This window comes from Chiroxiphia lanceolata, chromosome 2, assembly GCF_009829145.1.
Source record: "Chiroxiphia lanceolata isolate bChiLan1 chromosome 2, bChiLan1.pri, whole genome shotgun sequence".
Classification (NCBI taxonomy): Eukaryota; Metazoa; Chordata; class Aves; order Passeriformes; family Pipridae; genus Chiroxiphia; species Chiroxiphia lanceolata.
The window spans coordinates 56,567,318-56,582,047 of record NC_045638.1 but is presented as its reverse complement, the minus strand read 5'-3'; the positions used below and the strand labels follow the sequence as shown (position 1 = coordinate 56,582,047).

Sequence of the window (14,730 nt, the reverse complement as noted above, 5' to 3'; positions counted from 1 at the left end):
TGGCTCCAGACCAACTTTTCCAGAAGCAGTCAGTAACCAGTGCAATTGTCAGAGTCACTTTATCTCCACTGATGCTAGTTACATGCCTTTTGAAAATACCACTAAAGGTGACTGCAAATCTCAGCCCAAGTATATTCACTTCAGTTTATTCAACTGTGATTAGAGGTCAGCTCTGCTTACACTGGAGTCTTTTCACTGGACTGCTCACTTTCCTTGCACAGCAATGACCTATATCATTGAAGTGAGTGGAGCAAAAATTAATTCTGCACATTGGAATCTGAAAAGTGAAGCTATTGAAGGGTAAAACTGATATGAATCAGTTCTCTCAGTGAAGTGATACTAAAGCTAGCTCTAACTTAGAAACAGCTCAGAATATTTTATTGTTGATCAATCCCTTTCTCCCTTTGCTGCTCCCCATACAATTATCTAAAGACGATGATGTTGTGTTTGCCAGTTAAAAAGGACACAGTGTCACACATCAACCCACAAGCAAGCAGACTGAGAGCCTGCACGTGAGCAAGTAACAGTGCTGATGTTACAGCTAAACCTTATTAATGCAGAAAGCCTTATTAGTCTGAACATTCTGAGACTGTAGAGCCATCTAAATCAATGAAATCTGCCTTTGCTGACCTGTAATCATAACCAGTGCGAAGATACGTTCCCTTTTGTTTTTCCCCCGTAAGTTAGTATTTTGTCATAAAACAAAGAAAACACCTCAAGAAGTTTAGTGTGCATGCCTTAAATACAAACACACCCCTGGAATACATAGCAGCAGCAGAGGCAGGAGCAGGTTAGCTTTTGACTAGCTGAACTGCTTGGATTAACAATTCCTGGAATAACAGTTTTACAGACCCCAAGATGTTGAAAAACTCAGATATTGATTTTCTTGAGCCTTGGAAGGAACTCCAGAATTAGGCCAGAATCCTTAGCTCAGGCCTATCTCAAGATTGAACTGTTGAATCTTAAAGTCCTCTACTTAGTATTTTTAATCTATCTTTGTATTTTCTGTGCCTTAAAGTGTGTTATTTCTGGCGATGACATTACTTTGACCATTTGTTTCCAGACACAGTCAGAGGTAAGTGGTCACCATCTCAGACATGATTTACTGAGGTCTCAGTGTCCCCTATGATGTCATAGGACTTATTTATTTCCTAAGGAAATCATCTCCCTGGAAGAGTAAACTCATTTAAAGAACTACTGTTAATTGGAAACTGCCAAACAAATGCTTGGGAAACAAGGAGCCCATAAGTGAATAACAGATACACACACTGACTGTCTGTTGATGAAGCAGGACAAAACACTTCCCTTTTTTTTTCATCCTCAGTTCTCTCTCTGATCACAGAAATAGGAGGGCTACAGAATAGCTAGGAATGAACTGCCACCATGTGGCCGAGGCACAGTTTTAGCTACCTTTCTAGAAATCTCCTTCAAGAGCTCATGCTCTAAGATAACAGTCCCCAGCACTTACTAGTGAAAGTTTTGTGCTTGATCACACATTTTACTTTGGCATCATGCACAGTGCCTCCCTATCAGTGCCCATTAGCTTCTTACTAAGGTCTTGCTCCCTTCTCAATCTCATTTTAATAAAAGAGTGGAACACATAACTTTTAATTCCATAAATTATTTTTATATTTTTTCTAATAGGTCACCTCATCTTCTGTGAAGGGTCAGGGTATCATAATAACTGAGTCCTTCAGGTGATGTTGCCTGGTCTTGCCTTATGAAAGACAATTTTTTAATATGACAAGCCTATTAGCAGAAAAGTTGTCAACATTCAGTAAATTACTGCTAATCAAATATTAGACTCCAGCTTCTTCTTCTCAGTCTGGTCTAAAGCAGCTGGGCTCATTTGTCTTTGATTTGCCCTCAAAATTCTTTCAGTACAATAGGTTTTTCTAACTGTGAAACTCAAGATACTTCAAGAGTCATTCCACTGACTTGGTTTCTATTTACCATGGGCATAATTCAGAGCTACAGACTCAAGAGGAGGCAAAAGCCTCCCAACTTCATACTGCTTTCATCTTCTTGTGGACCTGTTACACCACGACAAACAGAAGGCACTCCTAAATTTACCCAAACAGATCTACAAACTGACCCTACAGCTGTGACAATTCTGAAGACACCCACTAGGTGCTAATCTAATGTTTTTAATATATCCCATTCAACCTGGAGAAGCAGATAACCATGTATTGCTATGCATTACCTTGGAGGACTTCCTGTCTTACTCAATGCAGTGCTGAAATCTTCTGCCTTCATCATAACTTTATGGCATTGCAAGATTCAAACTAGAGCAAACATTTTGTCCAGCTGCCAACTTTCCATTAGCTGTCTATATTTCTTCTGTTTCTGCCAAAGACGCTTATGGCTTCAGCTCACTTACATGCATCATGATTACACTGAGTTGCTCAACACAAAAGGACAAAATTATTTTGAATCCTCCAGGGCATGATTTCTTCAACACCTCTTCTTCACGTCTCTTCAGTCACCAGATTCTTGTTCACAGTGTCTTTAGTTTCTGAAAGACAGCTGTGGATGTGGTGTCGCAGAAGTTCACAGCCAGGACCCCTTCAGAACTAGTGCTCAGCAATGCCGCTAACTAGAGGAACATGACATACACCAATTCCTCAGCTGAGCTGGATTTGAAACAAAAAAATAAGAGATGCTTTCCTAAAGATCTTGCCTGTTATTCCAGCGCACTCTGAGAAAGAGCTGTTGGGGGTCAGTTCTTCAGGGAACATTCACACACAGTTGATGCACTTCATTTTCATGGCCTGGGGACACGACTGAAAGAGCACACTAACAATCTCTGAAAAAGATCTAGGTCATACTCAAGCTTTGCTGGTCATCAATAATTCTTCTGTATGGTTGGCATTGTCAAAACACCTATAGTAGGTGCTTTATTTCTAGGTTGCAATGCCTGAAAATAGATGGATGTTGCAGCAAGGTCATTTAGAGGACCTACCCATGGCGGAGAGAGTCCCTTTAGTGTCCGTGCAGAGAGCTTGCCTCCAAAGCCATGAGTAAACAATTCAGACCAGATGAGGAGCACCTTTGCAGGGAAACCAACTGCTCCTGGAAACTGTGTGGAAAGCGGCCTAAGGTAGTGTTAGGGAGGGACGTGGTTCTACCTCAGGTCTTGAGGTAATAGAGAGGGTGCTGCTATCCACAGTAAACCCTTCTCTGAGGAGACAGCTAACACTAGGGATGGAAATGCTTCCCTTTCCTCTCTCCTGCTCTCTTTCTGCTTAATTGCCTGTTCTAGCATAGGTAGGATAAGACTCTTGAACCCTCAGCTCTCACCTCCACAGAGAGTGCCTTAAGATGCAGGGGCTGCTCTCCATAGCTCGGCTGGAGCTGAGCCATATCCAGAGAGGAATATACAGGGCTAATATGCTAGAAGGAGAAGGAAGGTGCCTGCATTTATGGGATATGTGATGGAAAATGTTCTCAGATAAAAAAATGGTTTATTTTACTTGCTTAATTAAAATTTCCTAGGATGATAACTGGCTTGAAGTGGCCTTTAAAAAAATGAAAGAAAATTGATCATAGGATTCAAACGGAAATTACAAATATGATTTCCTCCCTCTGTCTCTTATTCATAAAAAGGAAGACAAATTTAACAGTGGAGCTTCTGTGCTGGACAGCAGGGGGGACCCTCACCCTCTGTCACAGCCAGATGACTAGAGATGCCTCTGTTTTACAGGGACAGACAAGAGATCACCGGGAAGGTCAAACATGCTGAAGCAGTCTGGTTCTGCATATCACAATGCATTCTTAAAACAACAGGAAAAAGATCAGCTACTCCAATGCATAGAACCTTGGCACTACGAACATGAAACACAGGCCAGGGTAGAACAACATTGGAATTCTTTTTCTTCTTTCTTTTTCATTGGTATTTTAATTATGCACATGCCCAATTCTGTTATAGTAACTTAAAAAAATGGTAAGGTTTTTGTCAGCCCTCATCCATGTTGCAGGTTCTAGTAGCAAAAAGATGCCCACAAACTCAGTAAAATGTTCCTTGGCAACTTCAGCATGAGATTCTGCTTGGAGAGGGGTTTCAGGGAGACACGTTGCCAAAAAAATGTACAGATTTGAGCACTGTCCCCCTTGTCTCACACACACACAGAGCTGCAGCCTTGAGAGCTGCATGCCAGAACCTAGGGGTGTGTTTGCAACATGCTGTGCTCTGGCTATCCCACCTGACTGAGAGGCCTTAAATGATCACATGTCAAAAGCAGAACACTTTTAAAGACAATTACAATATTCAGTTCAGGGCAGCCAGTACAGGACTGGGGAGGTACAAAGGCAGCAACACAGTATAGGGAACATAGATTATCGTGAGAAGCACCAAGAGCAGGGAGACAAAATTTAGACCTTAATTTAAACTCTTCTTTAATATATATCAATTATATTGATTACACTGGTCATTTTCAAAAGGGTACACACTAAGCAAAGAGTAGCAAAAGCACTTCCAGAATTAATAGTGAAAAAGTTCTTCTCTCCCCTTCACAAACACCACTAGAAAAGAATCAAAATGCTTTAATCAAACAGGAGATGCCAGATCTGAATGGAGGACCATATGTTTTTTTTGGCACTTTCCTATCTTATGACAGAAAGTGGCCTAGATCAGCAAGTTCTCAGAGGTACTTGCAGCTCATGGCAGAAATGCTGTCTGAATAACTCAGTCCCAAAGACCAGGAATACAAATCAACAAGAATTGCCACCTGCCAAATGTTCTGTGTGGCAGGCACAAGGTTTATGGAGGTTTTGTTATATCAGATGGGCTACACTGATGACCAGTGCCTCAGGAAATTCATCCAAGCTTGTGGACAAAAAAACTACTGAACATAGAAACAAGAAACGACTAGCGATTCACCAGCTGGTCATACCAGTGCCACCATGATCCATCTGTCACAGTCAAGCACCAACTGAACACCAGATGAAAAAAAAGAGTAAGTAAAGGCTTGATCCCAAACACCTCAGCAAATTCTTAAGACAAAATGTGTGCTGGGGGATGTGGCTCAGATGGATTACTGTGATAGTAATGGTATTGCTGAAGAACCATAGCTAGTGTTTCCATAGGGTGCTATCTCCTGGTCAGTTTTTATGGATTTTTACATTGCTGTACATCAGTCAAACAGGTAGAGAATAGGTCTTAATAATTCCAAGTATCACATGGAAGACATGTCACCTCTAAGATGAAGAGGAACACTTCCAGACTGTTTTTTTCCTAATATAAAGTCTTTAATAATGAAGCAGTGGAATTACAAATATTGAGTATAATCTAAAGCTGATGTGGTGGTTTTGTCTGCAAATTGTCTTCTGCCCTTGAGAACAACCTTCGCTCCAATTTATTCACAAAATGTTTTTCTCCGAGGCATTAAGCTTTCCTAGTGTACACTGGGATGTCTAGATTCGGCAGTTGGGTGTTAAAATAGATGAAAACTAGCAGGTGGTGTAACCATATGAAAAAAGTTGTATATATTTTGGAGGCAGTGAATCCCTTGATGTATCCAAGAACAGAACCATCTCTAGTAGCAAATAGAGTACAATATAGCTTGTTTTTTGCAAAACATACTGGAGCAATTCCTCCAAACACAAGTTTCTAGTTCTGATTACTTCACTGCAGCTCCTTTCTGCTTGTACCACAGTCTGATTGTATCTCAGTGCTGCTTTACATTCTCAGATCAGAGTCAATAATGGCACATACAAATTTTCACAAGTAACAGAAGGAGAAAATTCTGCTTCACTGCTCTGAAGTTGGAAACACTGGTGCAAAAGTTCCAACATATTCACAGAATTCCTTGAAGTCCTTTACAGTACTGGAGTCAGAAGAAAAATTACTACACCAGGCAATCTGAATCATTGCTTTCAATAACAGCACTAAAAAAAAGTCTTGTCAGGTTGGAGTTCCCCCCAAGCTAAGTGACAAAGCAGTATTGTTAGGCACAATGAACTTGGTAAGTTAAACCCTCATATGTGTCCAAAGTCAGAATAGCCATGGCTTAAAATATGTTCCACACAAAGAATCTTCAGTGACTGCACACATCATTTCTACAGTGTAAGAGATGGATCAGTAGGGAAAAAAAAAAAGGCAAATGTTACATGCCCTATTTCATATATTCTCTTTTCAAGTGAAGAGGGAATATTCTTTCAACATTCCTTCTTACATGTTTTAGGTTTAAATTTTAAAGTGCTATATGCCCCTTCCACAGCTTTGGGCAAGTACATGGGATGTCTTTCCAACCTCTTCCTAGAGCCAGTGGTTCTCCGCTGGCTGTTTCTCTGACATTGGTTTGCAGCCTTTGCAGTTTGGGCAGTGTCTTGTGAGTATCTCCGGGGAGCACGAAGGATCCAATTTGAATGCAAACTGTGCTCACTTGTACTGGTAGCAACTGAAAGACAGAAGATAATTCGGCATTAATAGTTTAACAGTGAAATTTTTATATGCACGGTGAGAAAGTAGGGGGCTTTCTGGGTCTTTCCTGGAGGTAATGAAAAGAAATCAACTTTGTTTCACTGCAGGATATCTCTTGAGATGGGATTCATCCTATCTAGTATTTCACTGCCTGCAGTGTAAAGATATATGTGAGAGCTAGTCCCTCCATACACACACCTAGTGCACAGCTAAGCCAACCTGTTTCAGATACTCCCCTTAGCCTGAAACAAAGACGAGAAATATCTATTTCTCTCCGCTCATTATATGGGATAGATGACAACCTCAGATGGGCACATCTTCATTTATTTGGGCAATCCTGTCCATTCTGTTGGAAACATACAGTTATTTAGCCTAATCTCTAAATTACTTCCATTTTGATTGTTGGAAAGAAAACACCCATCCATTTCTCAATGAGAAAAAAAGAAAAACAGATGAAGAAAAAATATACTTTTTATAGTTCTCCTTCAAAGACAGCTTGGGGTAGAGATGCATGGGTGGAATTCAGCCCTGAGCAGAAGGCAAACACTATTCCAGCACTACACATACTACATTTGTTCATAACTGCACATAAAGTAGTTGCACCCATTCAACAAGGAACAAGTAATGTATTACTGCAGTTTCACATACTGCATGCAGTGGTCCTACATTTGGGAAGAAACCTGGAGGACAATTGTGTCCATCAAATAAACAAACAAGACTGCACAATGCCACTCTTCCCTCTACCCTCTGCACACCAACACCCATAATTTTTGGCTGGTTTATAACGCACCATCAAAATCAACATCCACATTTGGCAAATCTGCATCAGGAACTCTCAGCCATCTCTCCGAATCCAGGTCTGCAATGACCGAGTCAAAGAAAGCTATTGCTTCTCTTACATCTGAACTGGGCTGTGGACCTCTTCTCTCCATGGATGCCTGTTGATCAGATAAAGGGGAAAAAAGTTAGCCACAGGTTGGGCACAATGACTTTTTAATGAGCAAACTGTATAAGGAAGATGCAAGTATTGTATTTCATTCCGTACTCCAGACTGTCGGAAAAGAAACACAGGTCCAGACTACTCCACAGTTTGCAGCCATCAAAGAAAGCAGGACAGCTGTCTAACAAACATCCATCTTATTACATGCTCAACACCAAACATCTTCCGCTTGAGCACTGCTAGCCCTGTGTTATAAAATCCCTCAGAATCCACGTATCAGGCCATTTAATTAGGTGACTAAGTGAAAGCTGGGCTTTGTGGCCAAATTTATTCTGCCTAGCACTAAGCACCTAATGAGACACACATTAGAAACGTAGTCATGTAGGGTTCCTTCTGTAATTAATGCAGTGCTCCAGTACCTTCAGAAGATGAGTCAGGCCTTAAGTAGGCTGAACCCCCCTCTGCAGGCAGTTCTTTCTCTTAGCTGAAAAGGAATTGTAGGGTAACTTGGTTACTAATTTAAGCATCTTATTAAAATGCCTAGGTTAGGTAAAATGAATCCAGATTTAAATTGCTAAAGTCTTTTTGAAATGGAAAAGGGTGGTGTGCGCTAAAATATGAGTCATTCAACACTGTGATAATTCCCACAGGAAAGCCACAGAGTTTAAAAGTAGGAGCCTGTCTCGATAAAAAAGCAAATGTAGTCTGTAAATGCTGAAGCAGTCATAAAACCTTGGCTAGCAATTCTGAAGATCCATATGAGATGAAAAATTTCTCCCAGGCTCTACCTAACAAAAGGACATGTATTTTCCTTGCCGTTCCAAGTTAAGTGTATTGTCAGGCTGCAATACCAGGTCAGGAAATTGCTACATTGGGTTTCAAACATGCAAGTAAGGGATACATGTATGTCACATCTCTGAAGAACCAGCTTGTTCCCTATTCTGTGGAGGCAGAGAGATGAACTGATTCCCCTCCTGACATTATGGGTAGATTGACACCCTCTGAAGTGCTAAAAGATAGCTGTTACCACACATCTACTGAAAATAGTGACTGCTATTATGACTAAGCCCTTATTGGTTAAATGACATTTTAAAGAAATGCCTATGTACTTCCAGCATCTGACCCATCTCTCTATTCTTTTCTCCCACTAGACCCAAGTGGCACATTTTGAATCCATGGTCAGCCTTGTGGTCTAGGTCACAGGGATCTTTGAACTAAACTTCCCATGAGGACAGGGTTGTCTGAACAAATTACCTACCCATAAATCATGTAGCAGGTTAGAGAAAGAAGTGAATTTCCAGTGATAGGTAATTTAACACAAACAGGTAATTTGGGACAAAACCATTCAAGCCTGGTCATAAGAAAAAGCTTGCAATCTGTGAACATAAAATTTGTAGTTAGAAACCAGAATATTCCAAATCTTTTAGAAGTCTTCTTGAATATGACCCTGCCATTTGTGTTGGCAAGAATTACTCATATGAATGGCATATCCTGCTGATGTCCCTGTCTGTTCCCAAGGGGACAGTTCATGGAGTCATCATGCCAGTCAGTACCAGGACTGTTCATACATAAGGGCTAGCTGGCTACAGTCAGGTGACAGCAGTCTTAGCTTCAGACTGTGGGAGATGCACTTGTTTGCCAAAATCAAGTTAAGCTTTTGGCATTTTTCTTAAGTGGCATTTTCAGCAGCAAATCTCAGAAATTCATAAACCTGATTGAAGTTTAGTTGTGCAGAATCTAACTCCCAGCCTCCTTGTCCTTGATTTAAGTCCAGGGTTGGTCATGTACTAGTCTGCTACATCACTGCTCAGCTCTTCAGGGAATTGGCATGCTGTAAATCTCCCCTGCGCCAGTGACAGTGCACAAAGTCAGTTCACAGACTGTATCTATAGTGTTGAGATTTGTCTCCTGGCATCTGGCACCACCAGGCCACTCTCCTAGCTTTCAGTCATTCTCTATGGATGTTTCCCTGGCCTGAAATTACAACTTCTTTGTAAAAACTATTTTCTCCAGCCCAGTGAACTGAGTTTTGTTTCCTGTTATTATTCCTAGCTTCTGAGAGTCACCATTCAAAGTATTAAAAAGATTACATAAAACCTAACAAAACCAAAGGTGACCAAATGGGTAGTAGAACAAAACATAAAATTACAAAATTTACTACCTAGTCCTAAACTCATGAGCACTGTCCTTTTGTTAAGTAATGCCTGCAACAGCTTAACAAATAGCTTCAGCCATTCTGACATTCTGCTGTGACAGAACATATAAATATGGCAGTAACATTTTGTTAAAGTCAACCTGGCCCAATCGTTAAGTTAGACATACATCCTTCTTTCCACCCTCCCCATTATTATCCAGTTTGAAGACTGGACTGGGTAACCTGTGAGTGTGCTGTCAAAATCTTGTTTGTGGTCATGTTACCTAACAGATCATTCCACCTGCTGCAGTCCTTTGCTTTGTCCTTGCTGAATCAAATCTAAAGTCAAATTAACCAGTGAACTATCTAATGACATACAACCTATAAAATTCAACCAGGAGGAAGCTTTTATTTCTAGGATACATGTAAATAATCTGCACCAAAGATGATATTACAGTTTTATTTTTATGGTGTCATTACAGTAAAGGGTGAAGAATTACACTCACCAACTTATTAATGAACAGAGAAAGGAGCACTTAGGAATTCCTCATGCCTTACAACCTACCAGTAGAATTTGCACTGATGTTAAATGTAGCACTAACCAGCTAACTGACCAATCAAAAAAAAAAAATTGTATATGTTTCCATGAATTTACAATTATTTTGTGCAAGTAATTTTATGTCAATAAAAAGACTGCCAGGAAATCCAGGGCTTACTGCACTTGTCAGTCATTATCAGGTATAAATAATCATAGTAGAGAACTCTGATGCACTTAAGTAGTCTGTCAGAGCTTGCTTTTTCATAAGCATGTTTCATCATGTTTTCAGATACTTTCCATACTCTCATAACCCTTTCCTTTTCCTATTTTCACTCCCCCAACCCTTACCCTCCCTCCTCCCAAACACAGGCATATACATTTCTTTCCATGACCAATTTTCTTTCTTAGTTTCACACTACTCAGAAAGAATCTTAACGTATGTGGCAACATTTCAAATGCAAAAGTGAAAAAACAATGGCTAAAACCAATAAAGCAGAAAATCAACATAAGTCATACTTCAATGATTTTGTGACTTAAGACCAAGCACATGGTAAAAGTTCTTGGAAATTACCTTAGAAGACTCTTTGGAAGGAAGTGGAATAAATGACTTCTTTCCAGTTTTGGATGATTTTGTAGACATTGGAGAAGCTGCAGCCATATGCATGGATTTCAAGTTATTGATGTTGTCAAGATATTTTTTCCTCAAGGCTAACAAATCCTGTAGGTACTTCAAGCAGTCCTGAGTCTTAGAGTACATCCAGTCTCTGTCTTCCTCTTTTGGCTGGAAACAAGAGTCAATGCTGGTTGTACTTCTGCATTTCTTTAGTGGTTCACTAACTTTTTCCTGCTCACCTCCAAGGACATACATAGAAGTGCTGCGGATCAGTCTCACTGCAGAACCTGTGCCATCACAGTAAGGGATGTTATCTGCCACGTTTCTTCTTTGAAAGTTGGGGTGAAAGATAGAATGGATCTTTTTGAACATAGTGTGTCACTTCCTTCTTTTTATACCCTTTCTCTTTCAGCTCCTTAATTTAACACTAGATTTGGTAATCAGCAGCTGTTACTTTTGCCCTCAGTAGATTAAAAAAAAATTGCCACTTACTGAAGTGAGGAGAAAAAATAAGCCTATGGTTGCACCAATTGCTTTCAGTCTAATACATTGTGAAGAGCATGATAGTAATGCAGAAGTGCTTTTTCTATTCCATTTGTATCAGTGAAAGAGCTTTGTTCTTTCCTCGGTGTGAAATGTGGTTGAGGAGGTCAAATATCATGCTTTGAACTTTTCTTTGGCGCCTGGTCCCCATAAAAACCGTCAGCATCGAGGCAGAAATTCCCTCTTCCACGCTTCCTCGGCCCTCCTGAGTCCCCCTCGGCGCCTGCTGCCGCCGGCCGGGGGGCGCCGGGCTCTGGCCGTGGTGCTGATCCTCTCCCGCCCGTCGCCCAGCATCCGTCCGCCTCTCGAGGCGCGGCCCGGAGGGATGTTGGTTTGGAAGAGCTTGTTGATGTTGAGATCAGCCCCGACAGGGACGAAAGTCTGAGTGGGGAAGAATAGTTTCTGTCGAGTGAAGTTCAGCTGCTGAAAGAAGTCGCTCTGGGTTTCACCCGGCAGTAACCAGGAGATGGCTGGAGCTACCTGACACCACAGCGCTACTAGGAACAAAGTGGATTCAGATGTCAGGTTCTATTACACTCAATACAAAGATGCCCTGTTCAAGGGATTCTGTAAAATTAAGCACTCTTCCAAAGTACTTCTCTGGCAAAATATTGCAAACAAAAACCTAGGATTTTGTATCTTTCCATATCAGTCCTCCTCCTAGACTGATACAAGAACATTTAATACAGTGGGTTTGATGACTGTTTTTTGGCTGAAAATACTGAGAAAATTGTCTATTATTAGCATATTCGAGTATTACTAGTATTTGTAGTGTGTGCTTTAGAGTTAAGCAGATAGGGAATTTGTTCTCATGACTAAGACAATCAACAACTATTTCAAAGCAAGCAGGAATGCCTAGAATTACCATGTTCAAAAAAATTTACATAAATGATCCTGCCCAAGCATTGAGTGCTTGAGAAAAATAATTATTTTGAAATAAAATTGATATCACCCTGAAAATGCTACTGAGCAAATTTCTGCTAAGGCCTCTGGAAGTGCCAGCTGAAGGCTTAAGCATCCTAAGATCTGTGGGATTTCAACAAGAAAGGTAGGTTCTCATATAAATTTGTGCTTTTTACCTCAGGAACTTTGATATACTGGATACTAAACATACATCATAACCATCTTAAAACAGGCACTTTGTTCCTTTTACTTACGGTTAAAGTTGAAATGTCCTTATAACATAACTAAAAATTGAGGTAAACTAACTTTTTGCCACTTTTTCTGTCTTCTAATATTAGCAATTCCCACTACAGCTGAAAGTAGCCTAGAGATTGTTCTGAAATACATTCAGCTGCTTGATATCTAGTACTTTTATAGGGGTATTCCATTATTGATTTTCTACAAAGATCTACTTAATCTCACAGCTAGGTAATAGATGAAGTTGTCTTTATGCTAACATAGACCTGTAGAACTATGAAAAATTATGAGCTCACTCCCCAAAATTGCCTGTCTAAGATGGAAAAAGCTTCTGGTCATCAATACTACCATAGAACAATAATAATGATTCCATCTACATATTCAATTTTGGAGCAAAAGGCTTCAAGGGGATATTAATGTACTGTCCTCAGTGAGTAAGGTAAATTTCTGGCATAATCATTCTAGACAATTTGTTTGCTAACTAAGTTAGGAAAATCAGATTGTTCCAGAATAACTGTAATAACAATTTACTTAGATTTTCCACATAGGATACTGGTCTTTGCTTACAGGCATGATGCAATACCAGGGAGCCTCAGAGAGGCACTATAAGTGACCTCATAGTCAGAAAACCTGTAATTTAAGCAAACCAATGGGAGCTCAAGAAATTATTGATAAAGGCTTGAGTCAATAAGGTCTATGGGAACTCCGCTGAGAAACTTCTTATAGAATCTATGAATCTTATAGAATTCTATGATTCTATGAATCAGACATTGCCTTTCAATAGCAGATTGATTTATAAGCTGATCTGGACTTACAAAGAGTAACAGGGTAAAGAAAAAAACAGAACTAACCAAACAAACAAAAAAACCCCAAGGTTTGGTTGATAAAACTACAGGAAAAGATACATTTGTGAAGAATAGATCTGATTATGTATTCTGGGATTTGAAAAACATTTTATATCAGCCATAGATTTTCCTACCCTCCTTCAACAGAATACTTAAAACATATGCTGACGTCTCACTAACTAAAAAAAATAAAGCTTTTAGGCTCTAAAGAGAGTTCTCAATTTCAAACATGTTCATTCTCAATTTTTTAAAAAGCTTGCTGCACCACATTCGTTCTGTGCCAACATATGTGTCATTCCCATTGTTGATGGTGGTGTTAAAATAAGGAACTCTTAATAAACGCATGAGACAATACAGTAATTGCATCATATACTACAATTTCATTTGAAGTAATAAAGGGTCATTTACAATTATTTCAGACACGAATATCTTATTCTGTGGTTTGGTTATGGGTAGTGAGACAATATTCCTCTCCTATTGTAAAAATTAATATTAATTTTTTTTCTTCAGAGAATCTACTGTAATTTAAATAAATCCATAGATGTAGAACAGTAAAGGAAAAAATAATGGGTATACTATACTGTGTTTTGTGAGGAGAGGAATGCCTTATGTCTTTTTAAGATATTTTTCTATAAGACATTTGCATTGAAACGTTTCCTGAGTAATGTTTCTTTTATTTATAATCAAACTCTTGTCTCCATGTACCTGTAAGTGTCCCTATTTATGTAAATAACAGGGCAATTGTAATTTAGCCACCACCACAGATCACAGGTCTCTTCCCCAGTGTTACTGCTGCGGACTGAATATGCTACTGTTATCTAAGACGTCTGGTAATTCAGAAAGACAGTCTTATTCAAGACTGATTTCCTTCTCTACAGACACTCATCAAATGGCAAATTTCATTGAAGAATAAAATATAGACTGTTTATTCAAAGTTCCAAATTCATGGACAGCTATTGAATCATAAATAAAGACCTCCCAAAGAAGGAGCTTGTGAGAAGCAGATCAAATAGACCACACTAATCAAATAGACAAAACTAAATATTTAATGGCATCTAAAATTACTAACTTTGACACAGCAATGCTCACACCTTGCTTCTTCTTTGGCTGCTTGAATTTGACTTCATTTACACAATATTTTTTATTTAAACTCACTTTTTTTTTCTCTATTACTGCTTTCAATGTTTCTGTTTTCTTTGTAGCTAGAAGACTGACCTAAGTTCCACAGATCAACAACCAATCAATCCCAAAACTGTGATATGGTGGTGCATTCCCAAATCCTACATTAGGTGTTGAATGTCAATGCTTTTGGAAGGCGGCAAGAAACATCCACTATTAGAGGCTCAACATCACAGGTTCCTATCTTTCTTTAACTAAAAGGAAAGATGGAAGAAAAATAGACCTTATTATAAAGCAAAGAAGAATCCTCAAGACTGGTTATTTCTTCTCTTTCAGCTCATGAAGGTAACAGACTGGAGGACTTCTGCCTCCCCAAAACTGCAATCAACAACTGCTTGATATTCTTCCTCTTTCAAGAAGTTCTCAAATTACGGGAC

At 39.5% G+C, this 14,730-nt stretch overlaps 1 protein-coding gene across 1 annotated transcript; it reads right to left on the bottom strand.

The window, feature by feature from the left end:
• Nucleotides 1-6,156: 6,156 nt before the first annotated feature.
• On the bottom strand, nt 6,157-11,018 carry C2H13orf42 (chromosome 2 C13orf42 homolog). The gene is made up of 3 exons (XM_032679243.1): nt 10,605-11,018; nt 7,212-7,359; nt 6,157-6,398 (listed from the first exon to the last, which is right to left on the bottom strand). Exons 1-3 carry the CDS (start codon nt 11,016-11,018, stop codon nt 6,157-6,159), a joined length of 804 nt encoding a protein of 267 aa, XP_032535134.1.
• Nucleotides 11,019-14,730: the final 3,712 nt, after the last annotated feature.

Bases quoted from the DNA above. Each gene is read 5' to 3' on its own strand.
- C2H13orf42 (XM_032679243.1), bottom strand. From the start codon at position 11,018: ATGTTCAAAAAGATCCATTCTATCTTTCACCCCAACTTTCAAAGAAGA. The intron at 7,360-10,604 runs GTAATTTCCAAG...TCTGATCAACAG, and splicing joins CTTCCAAAGAGTCTTCTAAG to GCATCCATGGAGAGAAGAGG. The intron at 6,399-7,211 runs GTGCGTTATAAA...TCTGTCTTTCAG, and splicing joins TGTGGATGTTGATTTTGATG to TTGCTACCAGTACAAGTGAG.